Here is a 17,504-nt window from a genome sequence, read left to right as displayed (position 1 = left end):
GTCACCCCAAAATCAATGTTTTAAAGAGATGGGTCACCCCAAAGTCAATGTTTTAAAGAGATGGGTCACCCCAAAATCAATGTTTTAAAGAGATGGGTCACCCCAAAATCAATGTTTTAAAAAGATGGGTCACCCCAAAATCAACATTTTAAAGAGATGGGTCACCCCAAAATCAACATTTTAAAGAGATGGGTCACCCCAAAATCAATGTTTTAAAGAGATGGGTCACCCCAAAATCAATGTTTTAAAGAGATGGGTCACCCCAAATCAATGTTTTAAAGAGATGGGTCACCCCAAAATCAATGTTTTAAAAAGATGGGTCACCCCAAAATCAATGTTTTAAAGAGATGGGTCACCCCAAAATCAATACTTCTTTTGTATACCTTCAAAGTGGTCAAACCTGCCTCTGACATGGACACTGAGAATAACAACATTACCTAAGTAGAATATTCAAATTATTGCAATCGAACAATTCTACACTTCCATGAATTCACAATATGTAAATCATATCATGATGGAGATTTCTTTAATTACTAAGAGGCATATTTAAGAATAAAGCTTACATGAACAGAATAATATATTTTATTATTAAACAGGCAGTGGTCCCTTATAAATCATGTATTTGATGTTGTCCGGCCATCGTGCTTCAGCCTCAGACAGCTGTTATTAAGTGTATCATCATGTTTAACTTAAAGCCTAAAAGGATGTAATTCTCTTCAACCACGTTAGCCTCAATAATGACCATAACCAACTTATCTCTGCATGCATGGGTCATTGACCGTTTAAGAGAGATGAGAGCGAGACATCGGAGCAATCAGGGGCGCCATGACAACCCCTCTCCTCCCGCACGCCCTCCATTAAGCCACGGTTCCGGCCTCGCGCCGGAGCATATGGAATAATTGGTGTGTTATTGGTCTCCCGGCACCAGGCATGTGTGGCGCGAGGGGTTCCTAATTGGATTGATTTGTTTTGATGTGTTTTAGAGGCGCTGAAGGAGGTGAGGGACCCTATAGAGCCGGCCCATCTCAGACAGTTACACAGAGACTCATTACATCTTCAGGAACCAAAGGGTTCCATTATTTACCTGTAATAAAAGGATCCTTTAAAGCAGTTTGTTGGTCTCAGTTTATCCTGGCGTGCGCTCCCTGACACTATGAACTGGTTAACCAGACCAGTCAGGGTCACCAAATAGGAGACTGAAATGTAACGACTGCAAATATAAAGATTTGCATTGATTAAATGACTCTGTCATTACTGCGTATGCAGATGGTGAAGTTGTTTATTTTAGCTCTTTAATTGCTGTGTGTTTTACCACCAACATGCACCCAGCCAGACTGTCCGTGGGCAGCTCTCCCAGTGTCTCAGCAGGATCAGAGCAGGCACAGTAGGCTACCCTACTGATCAGACTCGCTCCATTAGCCTGGCACGTGCATGGGGATAGATGGACAACTCAATAAACTGTCATAATAATATTGTTCTCCTCTGTGCAGGGAGCGCGCAGGGCCGTCTCTGATTTCATTTTAATAAGGTCAGTAATAATGGCGCGAGCCAGCCGAGGAGAAAACAGCTCCCGAGGGGCCCATTGAGAGGCGCGATGCGCGAGGCCCCGGAGGTGCCACTAGAGCTGACCCGCTAGCTTCACAAACAATCTGATCACGCGGCTCCGCGGCCGCGGTCCCCTGTCTCGCGGGACCCGCCTCGGCACGCCACGCGCTCATGCCTATTGTCATCCCCCTCGCGCTTATAAAATTGTCCCTCCTGCAGGCGAGGCATGTCGGAAAATGAATTTGATCTAATTATCCTGATGTCACCTCCATCTTTCAACACGTAATTAAAATGTGACCTGCGAGCTTCCTCCTCTATTCTCCACCGGAGAGAAAAAACACAAACTGAATTAAATAAATCAAGTGTTTGGTGGCTGATTGTGTCCCTTCTTCCTGTCCGTGGTGGCTGATCCAGACACACACACACACACACACACACACACACACACACACACACACACACACACACACACACACACACACACACACACACACACACACACACACACACACACACACACACATTCTTTCTCCCTCTCTCTCTCACACACACTCACTTGTTCTGTGTATGTGTCCCCACAGCGTACGGTGCAGAAGAATGCCAAGTATGTGTGCCTGGCCAGTAAGAACTGTCCGGTGGACAAACGGAGACGCAACCGCTGCCAGTACTGCCGCTTCCAGAAGTGCCTCAGTGTCGGCATGGTGAAGGAGGGTAGGAACACACTCACACACGAACTCTCGTGCGCGATCACAATCAGTCCCGTCAGCTCATTTTCCTATAGAACACATCTTCTAATAAGGTAAATCTGACCCCTGGTCTCCATGGTGATGGTGTGTATCTCTAATGATGGTGTGATTGGCCGGTAATGGTTTGGCCTATACAGCAGTCACACAGGTGCACACGCCCAATGCACACATTTTGCTTTGGTAAGACAAGGACTTAAGTTGTGAAAATCAAACAGACTGGCATCTCCTACTGATTCTAGGACCCACACAATCCGTGGGTCCCTCAGGAGTCCTGATTTAATGTCACCCTCTAACTCTCCCACAGTAACTCTCCCACAGTAACTCTCCCACAGTAACTCTCACACCGTAACTCTCCCACAGTAACTCTCCCACAGTAACTCTCACACCGTAACTCTAACACAGTAACTCTCCCACAGTAACTCTCCCACAGTAACTCTCACACAGAAACTCTCACACAGTAACTCTCCCACAGTAACTCTCCCACAGTAACTCTCCCACAGTAACTCTCCCACTGTAACTCTCACACCGTAACTCTCCCACAGTAACTCTCCCACAGTAACTCTCCCACAGTAACTCTCACACAGAAACTCTCACACAGTAACTCTCACACATGAACTCTCCCACAGTAACTCTCCCACAGTAACTCTCACACAGAAACTCTCACACAGTAACTCTCACACAGTAACTCTCCCACAGTAACTCTCCCACAGTAACTCTCACACAGAAACTCTCACACAGTAACTCTCACACGGTAACTCTCACACGGTAACTCTCACACGGTAACTCTCCCACAGTAACTCTCCCACAGTAACTCTCCCACAGTAACTCTCACACAGTAACTCTCCCACAGTAACTCTCCCACAGTAACTCTCCCACAGTAACTCTCACACAGTAACTCTCACACAGAAACTCTCACACAGTAACTCTCCCACAGTAACTCTCCCACGGTAACTCTCACACAGTAACTCTCCCACAGTAACTCTCACACAGAAACTCTCAAACAGTAACTCTCACACAGTAACTCTCCCACAGTAACTATCACACGGTAACTCTCACACAGTAACTCTCACACAGTAACTCTCCCACAGTAACTCTCACACGGTAACTCTCCCACAGTAACTCTCCCACGGTAACTCTCCCACGGTAACTCTCCCACAGTAACTCTCCTACAGTAACTCTCCCACAGTAACTCTCCCACAGTAACTCTCACACAGTAACTCTCACACAGAAACTCTCACACAGTAACTCTCCCACAGTAACTCTCCCACGGTAACTCTCACACAGTAACTCTCCCACAGTAACTCTCACACAGAAACTCTCAAACAGTAACTCTCACACAGTAACTCTCCCACAGTAACTCTCACACGGTAACTCTCCCACAGTAACTCTCACACGGTAACTCTCCCACAGTAACTCTCACACGGTAACTCTCCCACAGTAACTCTCACACGGTAACTCTCCCACGGTAACTCTCACACGGTAACTCTCCCACGGTAACTCTCCCACGGTAACTCTCACACGATAACTCTCCAACAGTAACTCTCCCACAGTAGCTCTCCAACAGTAACTCTCACACAGAAACTCTCAAACAGTAACTTTCACACAGTAACTCTCCCACAGTAACTCTCACACGGTAACTCTCCCACAGTAACTATCACACGGTAACTCTCCCACGGTAACTCTCACACGGTAACTCTCCCACGGTAACTCTCCCACGGTAACTCTCACACGATAACTCTCCCACAGTAACTCTCACACGATAACTCTCCCACGGTAACTCTCCCACTGTAACTCTCACACGGTAACTCTCACACAGTAACTCTCCCACGGTAACTCTCCCACGGTAACTCTCACACATTAACTCTCCCACAGTAACTCTCACACATGAACTCTCCCACAGTAACTCTCCCACCGTAACTCTCACACAGAAACTCTCCCACAGTAACTCTCCCACAGTCTCTCCCACAGTAACTCTCACACAGAAACTCTCACACAGTAGCTCTCACACAGAAACTCTCACACAGTAGCTCTCACACAGAAACTCTCACACAGTAGCTCTCACACAGAAACTCTCCCACAGTAACTCTCCCACAGTAACTCTCCCACAGTAACTCTCCCACCGTAACTCTCCCACAGTAACTCTCCCACAGTAACTCTCCCACAGTAACTCTCCCACAGTAACTCTCACACAGAAACTCTCACACAGTAGCTCTCACACAGAAACTCTCACACAGTAGCTCTCACACAGAAACTCTCCCACAGTAACTCTCCCACAGTAACTCTCACACAGAAACTCTCACACAGTAGCTCTCACACAGAAACTCTCACACAGTAGCTCTCACACAGAAACTCTCCCACAGTAACTCTCCCACAGTAACTCTCCCACAGTAACTCTCCCACTGTAACTCTCACACAGTAACTCTCACACAGTAACTCTCCCACAGTAACTCTCCCACCGTAACTCTCACACAGTAACTCTCACACAGTAACTCTCCCACAGTAACTCTCAAACAGCTCCACTGCCCTCTGCTGGCCAGTAACCATGGGAATTTTGGAACAGTGGGAAGGATGGGACTGGGATTTTCATCTTTCATCAGTAGTTTACCAAAATGAGCCATACCTGCTATCCTCACCCTTTTTCTCCCTCTAATGTGGTACTGGTCCCTCTCCTGTCTGAAATCTGATCTCTATCTCTCCTGTCTGAAATCTGATCTCTCTCTCTCCTGTCTGAAATCCGATCTCTCTCTCTCCTGTCTGAAATCTGATCTCTCTCTCGCTCTCCTGTCTGAAATCTGATCTCTCTCTCTCTCTCTTTGGTCTCTCCTCAGTGGTGCGTACAGACAACCTGAAGGGCCGTCGAGGTCGTCTGCCCTCCAAACCAAAGAGCCCGCTGCAGGCGGAGTCCTCGCCTCCCTCGCCTCCCCTCAGCCTGCTCTCTGCTCTGCTCAGGGCCTACTCACACTGCACTCCCAGGGAACTGGACTACAGCCAGGTGGGCTACATCTCTCTCTCTCTCTCTCTCTCTCTCGCTCTCTGTCTCTGTCTCTCCATGTTTCTCTCTCTCTCTCTCTCTCTTTCTCTGTCTCTCTCTCTCTGTCTCTCTCTCATTCTCTCCAACCCAACCTTTGATCTCTAACCCACTACGTTCCTTCCCCTCTCACTTTCTTTACGATAGTTCAGTGCGGCGGAAGCCCCCTCCTCCTCCTCTGACACCCAGTACATACAGCTCTTCTATAGGCTGCTCACCATCTCCATGGAGACCACGCGTTGCTGGGCCGACCAGCTACCCGGCTTCAATGAGCTTCACGGCGATGACCAAAACCTTCTCATAGACTCCGCCTTCCTGGAGCTCTTCGTCCTGCGATTGGCCCACAGGTAAGAGGGGAGGAGTGACACACACCTGTCCTTGCCTATACCTACCTGGCCACACCCACCTGGCCACATCTACCTGGCCACACCTACCTGGCCACACCTACCTGGCCTTGCCTACACCTACCTGGCCACATCTCCCTGGCCACACCTACATGGCCTTGCCTACACCCACCCGGCCACAACTACTTGGCCACACCTACCTGGCCACACTTACCTGGCCTTGCCTACACCTACCTGGACACACCTACCTGGACACATCTACCTGGCCTTGTCCCTAGCTGTGTTTTCTTTTCTTAATGAATGGAGATCATCATGACGGACACACGGTTCCGATCCCTTGAGTCTGGTGTCTGACGTACAGAAGTTGGTGTGTGTGTGTGTGTGTGTGTGTGTGTGTGTGTGTGTGTGTGTGTGTGTGTGTGTGTGTGTGTGTGTGTGTGTGTGTGTGTGTGTGTGTGTGTAGGCATGTGAGTGTTTATAGAGGGATGAACCAGTCATTTATTGACAGAGCTGAGTCAACTTTAGAGCTGACGTCATGTTTCTACTTCAGAACATTCTATAAGTCTTCAGTTTGTCTAAACTGTAACGGCCAAACTTCAGCTCCTGTGTGTGTGTGTGTGTGTGTGTGTGTGTGTGTGTGTGTGTGTGTGTGTGTGGATACCTACAGTGCCATTGTGAGTACCCCAGCCTGTCTGTACCACAGCGTTGCTATGGGTTACTGTACTGACCCCTAGAGTATGTGTTTGGCTAAATTTATGGGATGGCAAAGGGAGGGGTACAAGCTCATCCTTTTGTCTAAGTAGTTGTCTGGGACAGAAAACACACACACACACAAACACACACACACACACACACACACACACACACACACACACACACACACACACACACACACACACACACACACACACACACACACACACACACACTGACATACTCACACTCACTGCTTTTAGAATGTGTATGTTACTTCTACTAAAACTCTACACAATTAGAAAGTGTACAGCACAGCCCTATCCCCAGCCTGGCCTCCAGGTGCATGGTGGGTAGGGGGTGGGTGGTGGCATCTCAGCCCCACCAGGGGGGCACCAGCCTGGGCCTCTGACTCACTCTGGACTGGTGATTCAGAGAGGCCTCCATCACACACACACACCAGCAACCAAACATCATGCAGTCACCTCCCACTGCACAGGAACGTCACACACGGTGGTTTCAGTACTCTTCCTTTCACTCATTGCAGAGAGAGACAAACAAACACACACACACACACTCACTATGATTGCAGTTGTGACCCTGCTATGGCCCTGTGGTAAACCAAGATGCCTCCGGCCCCAAATGTATGTGTTACCATGCACGAGTGTGTTTTTTGTGTGTGAAAGAGTGTGTGTGTGTGTGGGTGTGTGTGTGTGTGTGTAGGGTATATTTGCACCAGTCCTGCTGGTGTTGCCGTAATCACTCTGTTTTTTAAACTGGTCGTCATGGTTATTGGGTGATCTCTGTGGTGACGGTTGTAGTCAGGGGAGAGAGGAATGTGTGGCAGACATCCAGGAGTGAGCAATGGTGTGTGTGTGTGTGTGTGTGTGTGTTTGTCTGCTGAGTCTCTCTTCCATCTCTCTACTTTGGACCCTCTCCAGACCCATCCCTCATTCCTCTTCTCTAGTGCCCCCTACTAACCTCTCCATCCATCCATCCTCTCTCCCTCTCATTTCTCTCTTGTTCCCCCTCTTCTCTCTCCTCTCTCCTCTCCTCTACTCTTGGGATCCCCACTTGGTACTGACTGGCAAGTGCTGAGAGTGTGTGTCTATTTGTGAGTGAGTATGTCTATGTGTGTATGTTTGTTTGTGTCTGTGAGTGAGTGGGTGTGGGTGCATGCAATCATGTGTTTTTATGAGTGTGTGTGTGTGTGTGTGTGTGTGTGTGTGTGTGTGTGTGTGTGTGTGTGTGTGTGTGTGTGTGTGTGTGTGTGTGTGTGTGTGTGTGTGTGTGTGTGTGTGTGTGTGTGTGTGTAGATGAGGTTGGAGTTCTCTTAAACTGTAATGAGGATAATTAGACACACAGTATTTCATCTCTCTCATAACTGCTAACCAGCACAGCTAATGTTTGTACAGACCTCATATGAGGCTACACACAACCCTCTCTCTCTCTCTCTCTCTCTCTCTCTCTCTCTCTCTCTCTCTCTCTCTCTCTCTCTCTCTCTCTCGCCCTCCTCTCTCTCCATCTCTCTTCCTCTCGCTCTCTCTTCTCCTCTCACTCTCCTTCCCTTCCTCCAACTCTCTCCCTCATCCTCCTTATCTCCATGTCTCTCTCTTGCCCTCTCTCTCCCTCTCTCTCTCTCTCTCTCTCTCTCTCTCTCTCTCTCTCTATCCATCTCTCTCCCTCATCCTCCTCATCTCCCTGTCTCTCTCTCTCTCCCTCACCCTCCTCATCGCCCTGTCTCTCTCTCCATCTCTCTCCCTCATCCTCCTCATCTCCCTGTCTCTCTCTCTCCCTCATCCTCCTCATCTCCCTGTCTCTCTCCCTCTCTCTCTCTTCAACTCTCTCCCTCATCCTCCTCATCTCCCTGTCTCTCTCTCTCCCTCATCCTCCTCATCTCCCTGTCTCTCTCCCTCTCTCTCTCTTCAACTCTCTCCCTCATCCTCCTCATCTCCCTGTCTCTCTCTCTCCCTCATCCTCCTCATCTCCCTGTCTCTCTCCCTCTCTCTCTCTTCAACTCTCTCCCTCATCCTCCTCATCTCCCTGTCTCTCTCTCTCCCTCATCCTCCTCATCTCCCTGTCTCTCTCCCTCTCTCTCTCTTCAACTCTCTCCCTCATCCTCCTCATCTCCCTGTCTCTCCCTCTCTCCATCTCTCTCCCACATCCTCCTCATCTCCCTGTCTCTCTCTCTCCCCATCTCTCTTCCTCATCCTCTTCATCTCCCTGTCTCTCTCTCTCTCCCTCATCCTCCTCATCTCCCTGTCTCTCTCTCTCCCTCATCCTCCTCATCTCCCTGTCTCTCTCTCTCTCCATCTCTCTCCCTCATCCTCCTCATCTCCCTGTCTCTCTCTCTCTCCTTCATCTCCCTCTCTCCTCATCCTCCTCATCTCCCTGTCTCTCTCTCTCTCTCCCTCATCCTCCTCATCTCCCTGTCTCTCTCTCTCTCCCTCATCCTCCTCATCTCCCTCTCTCTCTCTCTCTCTCTCTCTCTCTCTCTCTCTCTCTCTCTCTCTCTCTCCATCTCTCTCCCTCATCCTCCTCATCTCCCCCTCTCTCTCTCTCTCTCCATCTCTCTCCCTCATCCTCCTCATCTCCCTGTCTCTCTCTCCCTCATCCTCCTCATCTCCCTGTCTCTCTCTCTCTGTCTCTCTCTCTCTCCTCTCTCTCCATCTCTCTCCCTCGTCCTCCTCATCTCCCTGTCTCTCTCTCTCCCTCATCCTCCTCATCTCCCTGTCTCTCTCTCTCTCCATCTCTCTCCCTCATCCTCCTCATCTCCCTGTCTCTCTCTCTTTCCCTCATCCTCCTCGTCTCCCTGTCTCTCTCTCTCTCCCTCATCCTCCTCATCTCCCTGTCTCTCTCTCTCTCTCCCTCATCCTCCTCATCTCCCTGTCTCTCTCTCTCCCCATCTCTCACCCTCATCCTCCTCGTCTCCCTGTCTCTCTCTCTCTCTCTCCCTCTCTCTCCATCTCTCTCCCTCGTCCTCCTCATCTCCCTGTCTCTCTCTCTCCCTCATCCTCCTCATCTCCCTGTCTCTCTCTCTTTCCCTCATCCTCCTCGTCTCCCTGTCTCTCTCTCTCTCCCTCATCCTCCTCATCTCCCTGTCTCTCTCTCTCTCTCCCTCATCCTCCTCATCTCCCTGTCTCTCTCTCTCCCCATCTCTCACCCTCATCCTCCTCGTCTCCCTGTCTCTCTCTCTCTCTCTCTCTCCCTCTCTCTCCATCTCTCTCCCTCGTCCTCCTCATCTCCCTGTCTCTCTCTCTCCCTCATCCTCCTCATCTCCCTGTCTCTCTCTCTCTCTCCCTCATCCTCCTCATCTCCCTGTCTCTCTCTCTCCCCATCTCTCACCCTCATCCTCCTCGTCTCCCTGTCTCTCTCTCTCTCTCTCCCTCTCTCTCCATCTCTCTCCCTCATCCTCCTCATCTCCTGTCTCTCTCTCTTTCCCTCATCCTCCTCGTCTCCCTGTCTCTCTCTCTCTCCTCATCCTCCTCATCTCCCTGTCTCTCTCTCTCTCCTCATCCTCCTCATCTCCTGTCTCTCTCTCTCCCTCGTCCTCCTCATCTCCCTGTCTCTCTCTCTCCCCATCTCTCACCCTTATCCTCCTCGTCTCCCTGTCTCTCTCTCTCCCTCATCCTCCTCATCTCCCTGTCTCTCTCTCTCTCTCCCTCATCCTCCTCATCTCCCTGTCTCTCTCTCTCCCTCGTCCTCCTCATCTCCCTGTCTCTCTCTCTCTCCCTCATCCTCCTCATCTCCCTGTCTCTCTCTCTCTCTCCCTCATCCTCCTCATCTCCCTGTCTCTCTCTCTCTCCCTCGTCCTCCTCATCTCCCTGTCTCTCTCTCTCCCCATCTCTCACCCTTATCCTCCTCGTCTCCCTGTCTCTCTCTCTCTCCCTCATCCTCCTCATCTCGCTGTCTCTCTTCCTCTTTCTCTGCTGGATGCATCAGCTCTCTGCTTTAGAGTTTCATATGAAGAAAGAGACACCCACCTATAAGGCACTAACAAAGAACATTTATCCCTCTCCTTCTCTCTCTCTATTTCTCTCCTTCTCTCTCTCTCTCTCTCTCTCTCTCTCTCTCTCTCTCTCTCTCTCTCTCCTCTCTCCTTCCCTTCCTCCAACTCTCTCCCTCATCCTCCTTATCTCCATGTCTCTCTCTTGCCCTCTCTCCCTCCTCTCTCTCTCTCTCTCATCCTCTATCATCTCTCTCTCTCTCTCTCTCTCATCTCTCTCTCTCTCTCCATCTCTCTCCCTCATCCTCCTCATCTCCCTGTCTCTCTCTCTCTCCCTCACCTCCTCATCGCCCTGTCTCTCTCTCCATCTCTCTCTCATCCTCCTCATCTCCCTGTCTCTCTCTCTCCTCATCCTCCTCATCTCCTGTCTCTCTCTCCCTCTCTCTCCATCTCTCTCCCTCGTCCTCCTCATCTCCTGTCTCTCTCTCCCTCATCCTCCTCATCTCCTGTCTCTCTCCTCTCTCTCTCTTCAACTCTCTCCCCTCATCCTCCTCATCTCCCTGTCTCTCTCTCTCCTCATCCTCCTCATCTCCTCCTCATCTCCCTCTCTCTCTCTCAACTCTCTCCCTCATCCTCCTCATCTCCCTGTCTCTCTCTCTCCCTCATCCTCCTCATCTCCCTGTCTCTCTCCCTCTCCTCTCTCAACTCTCTCCTCATCCTCTCTCATCTCCCTGTCTCATCCTCCTCTCCATCTCTCTCCCATCCTCCTCATCTCCCTGTCTCTCTCTCCCCATCTCTCTTCCTCATCCTCTTCATCTCCCTGTCTCTCTCTCTCCCTCATCCTCCTCATCTCCCTGTCTCTCTCTCCCTCATCCTCCTCACCTCCCTGTCTCTCTCTCTCTCCATCTCTCTCCCTCATCCTCCTCATCTCCCTGTCTCTCTCTCTCCCCTCATCCTCCTCATCTCCCTGTCTCTCTCTCTCTCCCTCATCCTCCTCATCTCCCTGTCTCTCTCCTCTCTCTCTCTTCAACTCTCTCCTCATCCTCCTCATCTCCTGTCTCTCCCTCTCCATCTCTCTCCCACATCCTCCTCATCTCCCTGTCTCTCTCTCCCCCCATCTCTCTCCCACATCCTCCTCATCTCCCTGTCTCTCTCTCTCTCCCCATCTCTCTTCCTCATCCTCTTCATCTCCCTGTCTCTCTCTCTCTCCCTCTCCCTCATCCTCCTCATCTCCCTGTCTCTCTCTCTCCCTCATCCTCCTCATCTCCCTGTCTCTCTCTCTCCCATCTCTCTCCCCTCATCCTCCTCATCTCCTGTCTCTCCCTCTCTCCATCTCTCTCCCACATCCTCCTCATCTCCCTGTCTCTCTCTCCCCATCTCTCTTCCTCATCCTCTTCATCTCCCTGTCTCTCTCTCTCCCTCATCCTCCTCATCTCCCTGTCTCTCTCTCTCCCTCATCCTCCTCATCTCTCTGTCTCTCTCTCTCCATCTCTCTCCCTCATCCTCCTCATCTCCCTGTCTCTCTCTTTTCCCTCATCCTCCTCATCTCCCTGTCTCTCTCTCTCCCCCTCATCCTCCTCATCTCCCTGTCTCTCTCCTCTCTCTCTCTTCAACTCTCTCCTCATCCTCCTCATCTCCCTGTCTCTCTCCATCTCTCCCTCATCCTCCTCATCTCCCTGTCTCTCTCTCTCCCATCTCTCTCCCTCATCCTCCTCATCTCCCTGTCTCTCTCTCTCCATCTCTCTTCCTCATCCTCTTCATCTCCCTGTCTCTCTCTCTCTCCCTCATCCTCCTCATCTCCCTGTCTCTCTCTCTCCCTCATCCTCCTCACCTCCCTGTCTCTCTCTCTCCATCTCCCCCTCATCCTCCTCATCTCCTGTCTCTCTCTCTCCCCTCTCCTCCTCATCTCCCTGTCTCTCTCCCTCATCCTCCTCATCTCCTGTCTCTCTCTCTCTCTGTCTCTCTCATCTCTCTCCTCTCTCCCCATCTCTCTCTCATCTCCTCTCTCTCTCTCTCTCTCTCTCCTCTCTCTCTCCCTCATCTCCTCTCTCCATCTCTCTCTCCCTCATCCTCCTCATCTCCCCCCTCTCTCTCTCTCTCTCTCCATCTCTCTCCCTCATCCTCCTCATCTCCTGTCTCTCTCTCCCTCATCCTCCTCATCTCCCTGTCTCATCTCTCTGTCTCTCTCTCTCTCTCTCTCTCTCTCTCTCTCTCTCTCTCTCTCTCCATCTCTCTCCCTCGTCCTCCTCATCTCCCTGTCTCTCTCTCTCCCTCATCCTCCTCATCTCCCTGTCTCTCTCCCTCTCTCTCTCTCAACTCTCTCCCTCATCCTCCTCATCTCCCTGTCTCTCTCTCTCTCCTCATCCTCCTCATCTCCCTGTCTCTCTCCCTCTCTCTCTCTTCAACTCTCTCCCTCATCCTCCTCATCTCCCTGTCTCTCCCTCTCTCCATCTCTCTCACATCCTCCTCATCTCCCTGTCTCTCTCTCTCCCCATCTCTCTCCTCATCCTCTTCATCTCCCTGTCTCTCTCTCTCCCTCATCCTCCTCATCTCCTGTCTCTCTCTCTCCTCATCCTCCTCATCTCCTGTCTCTCTCTCTCTCCATCTCTCCTCCCTCATCCTCTCTCTCCCTGTCTCTCCTCTCTCCCCTCTCTCTCCTCATCCTCCTCATCTCCCTGTCTCTCTCTCTCTCTCCTCCTCATCTCCCTCCCTCATCCTCCTCATCTCCCCCTCTCTCTCTCTCTCTCCATCTCTCTCCCTCATCCTCCTCATCTCCCTGTCTCTCTCTCCCTCATCCTCCTCATCTCCCTGTCTCTCTCTCTCTCTCTCTCTCTCTCTCTCTCTCTCTCTCTCTCTCTCTCTCTCCTCTCTCTCTCCATCTCTCTCCCTCGTCCTCCTCATCTCCCTGTCTCTCTCTCTCCCTCATCCTCCTCATCTCCCTGTCTCTCTCTCTCTCCATCTCTCTCCCTCATCCTCCTCATCTCCCTGTCTCTCTCTCTTTCCCTCATCCTCCTCGTCTCCCTGTCTCTCTCTCTCTCCCTCATCCTCCTCATCTCCCTGTCTCTCTCTCTCTCTCCCTCATCCTCCTCATCTCCCTGTCTCTCTCTCTCCCATCTCTCACCCTCATCCTCCTCGTCTCCCTGTCTCTCTCTCTCTCTCTCCCTCTCTCTCCATCTCTCTCCCTCGTCCTCCTCATCTCCCTGTCTCTCTCTCTCTCCTCATCCTCCTCATCTCCCTGTCTCTCTCTCTCTCTCCCTCATCCTCCTCATCTCCCTGTCTCTCTCTCTCCCCATCTCTCACCCTCATCCTCCTTGTCTCCCTGTCTCTCTCTCTCTCTCTCCCTCTCTCTCCATCTCTCTCCCTCATCCTCCTCATCTCCCTGTCTCTCTCTCTTTCCCTCATCCTCCTCGTCTCCCTGTCTCTCTCTCTCTCCCTCATCCTCCTCATCTCCCTGTCTCTCTCTCTCTCTCCCTCATCCTCCTCATCTCCCTGTCTCTCTCTCCCCCCATCTCTCACCCTCATCCTCCTCATCTCCCTGTCTCTCTCTCTCCCCATCTCTCACCCTTATCCTCCTCGTCTCCCTGTCTCTCTCTCTCTCCCTCATCCTCCTCATCTCGCTGTCTCTCTTCCTCTTTCTCTGCTGGATGCATCAGCTCTCTGCTTTAGAGTTTCATATGAAGAAAGAGACACCCACCTATAAGGCACTAACAAAGAACATTTATCCCTCTCCTTCTCTCTCTCTATTTCTCTCCTTCTCTCTCTCTCTCTCTCCCTCTCTTTCTCTCTCTCTCTTTCTCTCTCCATCTCTCTCCCTCATCCTCCTCATCTCCCTGTCTCTCTCTCTCTCCCTCATCCTCCTCCTCTCCCTGTCTCTCTCTCTCCCTCATCCTCCTCATCTCCCTGTCTCTCTCTCTCCCCATCTCTCACCCTCATCCTCCTCGTCTCCCTGTCTCTCTCTCTCCCTCATCCTCCTCATCTCCCTGTCTCTCTCTCTCCCTATCTCTCACCCTTATCCTCCTCGTCTCCCTGTCTCTCTCTCTCCCTCATCCTCCTCATCTCCCTGTCTCTCTCTCTCCCCATCTCTCACCCTCATCCTCCTCGTCTCCCTGTCTCTCTCTCTCCCCATCTCTCACCCTCATCCTCCTCATCTCCCTGTCTCTCTCTCTCCCCATCTCTCACCCTCATCCTCCTCGTCTCCCTGTCTCTCTCTCTCTCTCCCTCATCCTCCTCATCTCCCTGTCTCTCTCTCTCCCTATCTCTCACCCTTATCCTCCTCGTCTCCCTGTCTCTCTCTCTCTCTCCCTCATCCTCCTCATCTCCCTGTCTCTCTCTCTCCCCATCTCTCACCCTCATCCTCCTCGTCTCCCTGTCTCTCTCTCTCCCTCATCCTCCTCATCTCGCTGTCTCTCTTCCTCTTTCTCTGCTGGATGCATCAGCTCTCTGCTTTAGAGTTTCATATGAAGAAAGAGACACCCACCTATAAGGCACTAACAAATAACATTTCTCCCTCTCCTTCTCTCTCTCTATTTCTCTCTCTTCTCTCTCTCTCTCTTCTCCTATAAGGCTCTCTCTCTCTCTCTCTCTCTCTCTCTCTCTCTCTATATAATCTCTATATCTAATCTCTCTCTCTCTCTCTCTCTCTCTCTCTCTCTCTCTCTCTCTCTCTCTCTCTCTCTCTCTCTCTCTCTCTCTCTCTCTCTCTCTCTCTCTCTCTCTCTCTCTCTCTCTCTCTCTCTCTCTCTCTCTCTCTCTCTCTCTCTCTCTCTCTCTAGTGAGAGGGGAGTAGGGTGACTGTTTGTGTAAACGATGGTTAAATGCATCAGAGAAAAGCTTTTCAGACCAGATCTGTGTTTCCACTGTGTACCACGGCCTAACCCCTTCTCCCCCCTCCACATACACACACACACGCACACACACACAAACACAGCCCTCTGCTCTAACCCTTCACCTTCCCCCAAACCGCTGCACAGAAACACAGGAATGCTTTAAAACGTTCTAATTTGGAAAACACAACTTTAATCAGCTGCATGCCTGCGTTTGATGTGTGTGTATGTGTGTGTGTGTGTGTGTGTGCTGCCACAGTTTCTCATTTGTAGTTATTGTAATTGTTTCCTTGCTCAGTGTTTTAGACCGGGGCACTGAAAGCCAATAGGAAAGCTCCTAAGCACTCAGGGCACAGAGATCAACGCACTGTGTGTTCAATATTTATACTACACTGTCTACTAATACACTCTCCTCTCTCTCCTTTCAAATTTTTTTTTCAATTCAATTCAAGGGCTTTATTGGCTTGGGAAACATGTGTTAACATTGCCAAAGCAAGTGAGGTAGACAACATACAAAGTGAATATATAAAGTGAAAAACAACAAAAATTAACAGTAAACATTACACATACAGAAGTTTCAAAACAGTAAAGACATTACAAATGTCATATTATATATATATATACAATGTTTTAACTATGTACATATGGTTAAAGGACACAAGATAAAATAAATAAGCATAAATATAGGTTCTATTTACAATGGTGTTTGTTCTTCACTGGTTGCCCTTTCTCTCTCTACTCTCTCCTCAATCTCATCTCTCTCCTCTCTCTGTACTCCCTCGCTTTTCTCTTTCACTCTCTCCTCTCTCTCCTTTCTCTCTTTCTCCTCTCTCTTTCTGTCAGGTCTTTGTTGTCGGAGGATAAGCTGGTGTTCTGTAATGGCCTGGTGCTGAGCAGGTTCCAGTGTCTGAGAGGTTTTGGAGAGTGGCTGGACTCCATCAGAGACTTCTCCTCTCATCTACAGAGTCTCAACCTGGACACATCCGCCTTCTCCTGCCTGGCTGCCCTGGTGCTGCTCACAGGTAACACACCCACCCATACACACACACAAACACACACACATACACACACACAGGTAATACACACCCAATCCTTTGTTTGTAGGCTTTAGGTTAAGCCTTGTCACTCAGTGTTGTCACGGCAATCAGGTTAAATTCACAGACGTCTCACACACTTTTTGTAGTGTAAGATTTTTGGGCCATTAAAAATTATATTTTCCCTATCCGCTAACCCTTACCCTAACACTTAACCTAACCCTAACCTTAACCTTAACCTAACCCTTAACCTTAACCTTACCCTTACCCTTACCCTTACCCTTACCCTTACCCTTACCCTCACCCTTAACCTAACCCTTAACCTAACCCTTACCCTAACCCTAACCCTTACCCTAACCCTAACCCTTAACCTAACCCTAACCCTTACCCTAAACCTTAACCTAACCCTAACCTTAACCTAACCCTAACCCTTAACCTAACCCTTACCCCCTAACCCTAACCCTAACCCTTAACCTAACCCTTAACCTAACCCTTAACCTAACCCTTACCCTTACCCTTACCCTAACCCTAACCCTTAACCTAACCCTTAACCTAACCCTTACCCTTAACCTAACCTTAACCCTTACCCTTAACCTAACCCTTAACCTAACCCTTACCCTAACCCTAACCCTTAACCTAACCCTAACCCTTAACCTAACCCTTAACCTAACCCTAACCCTTAACCCTAACCCTAACCCTTAACCTAACCCTAACCCTTACCTAACCCTAACCCTTAACCTAACCCCTAACCCTAACCCTTAACCTAACCCTAACCCTTACCCTAACCCTTAACCTAACCCGTAACCTAACCCTTACCCTAACCCTAACCCCCTTAACCTAACCCTTAATCTAACCCTTAACCTAACCTAACCCTTAACCTAACCCTAACCCTTAACCTAACCCTTAACCTAACCCTTGACCTAACCCTTAACCTAACCCTTAACCTAACCCATAACCTAACCCTTAACCTAACCTTAAACTTAACCTAACCCTAACCTTAACCCCAAAACCCTTAACCTAACCTTAAACTTAACCTAACCCTAACCCATAACCTAACCCATAAGCTTAAAATAGCATTTGGATAAATTCAGGACCTGAAAATTCCTGACTTTTCAAAAAAGTTCTTGTTTTCCTACCTTCTCAGGACATTCAGGTGAAATGTAAGAAAACAAGTACACACACAAACACCCTAACACACACACTCCCTAATACCCTAACACACACACATTAGCACACACACACTTAAACACACCTCGGTCCGGAAGGTACACCTGATCTCCGGCAGCACCTGCTGCACCTGTCTGACACCTGGTCCCTTAATCAGAGCATGAGTGTGAACCACGTA

The 17,504-nt window shown here is 50.0% G+C and overlaps 1 protein-coding gene across 3 annotated transcripts in view; it reads left to right on the top strand.

Annotated features, from left to right (window-relative positions):
• LOC127915377 (nuclear receptor subfamily 4 group A member 3-like) overlaps positions 1 to 17,504 on the top strand; it is a 47,852-nt gene that overhangs the window by 26,961 nt on the left and 3,387 nt on the right. For all 3 annotated transcript variants that reach the window (XM_052495658.1, XM_052495657.1, XM_052495656.1), the window contains 4 exons: positions 2,127 to 2,256; positions 5,120 to 5,283; positions 5,467 to 5,666; positions 15,969 to 16,147. In XM_052495658.1, the coding sequence (XP_052351618.1) occupies positions 2,127 to 2,256; positions 5,120 to 5,283; positions 5,467 to 5,666; positions 15,969 to 16,147 (673 nt within the window). The remainder of the gene's footprint in view (positions 1 to 2,126; positions 2,257 to 5,119; positions 5,284 to 5,466; positions 5,667 to 15,968; positions 16,148 to 17,504) is intronic.

Source organism: Oncorhynchus keta, chromosome 34 (genome assembly GCF_023373465.1).
Source record: "Oncorhynchus keta strain PuntledgeMale-10-30-2019 chromosome 34, Oket_V2, whole genome shotgun sequence".
Lineage (NCBI taxonomy): Eukaryota > Metazoa > Chordata > Actinopteri > Salmoniformes > Salmonidae > Oncorhynchus > Oncorhynchus keta.
The sequence above is the reverse complement of the archived record's forward strand: the minus strand, read 5'-3'. Positions and strand labels throughout refer to the sequence as shown.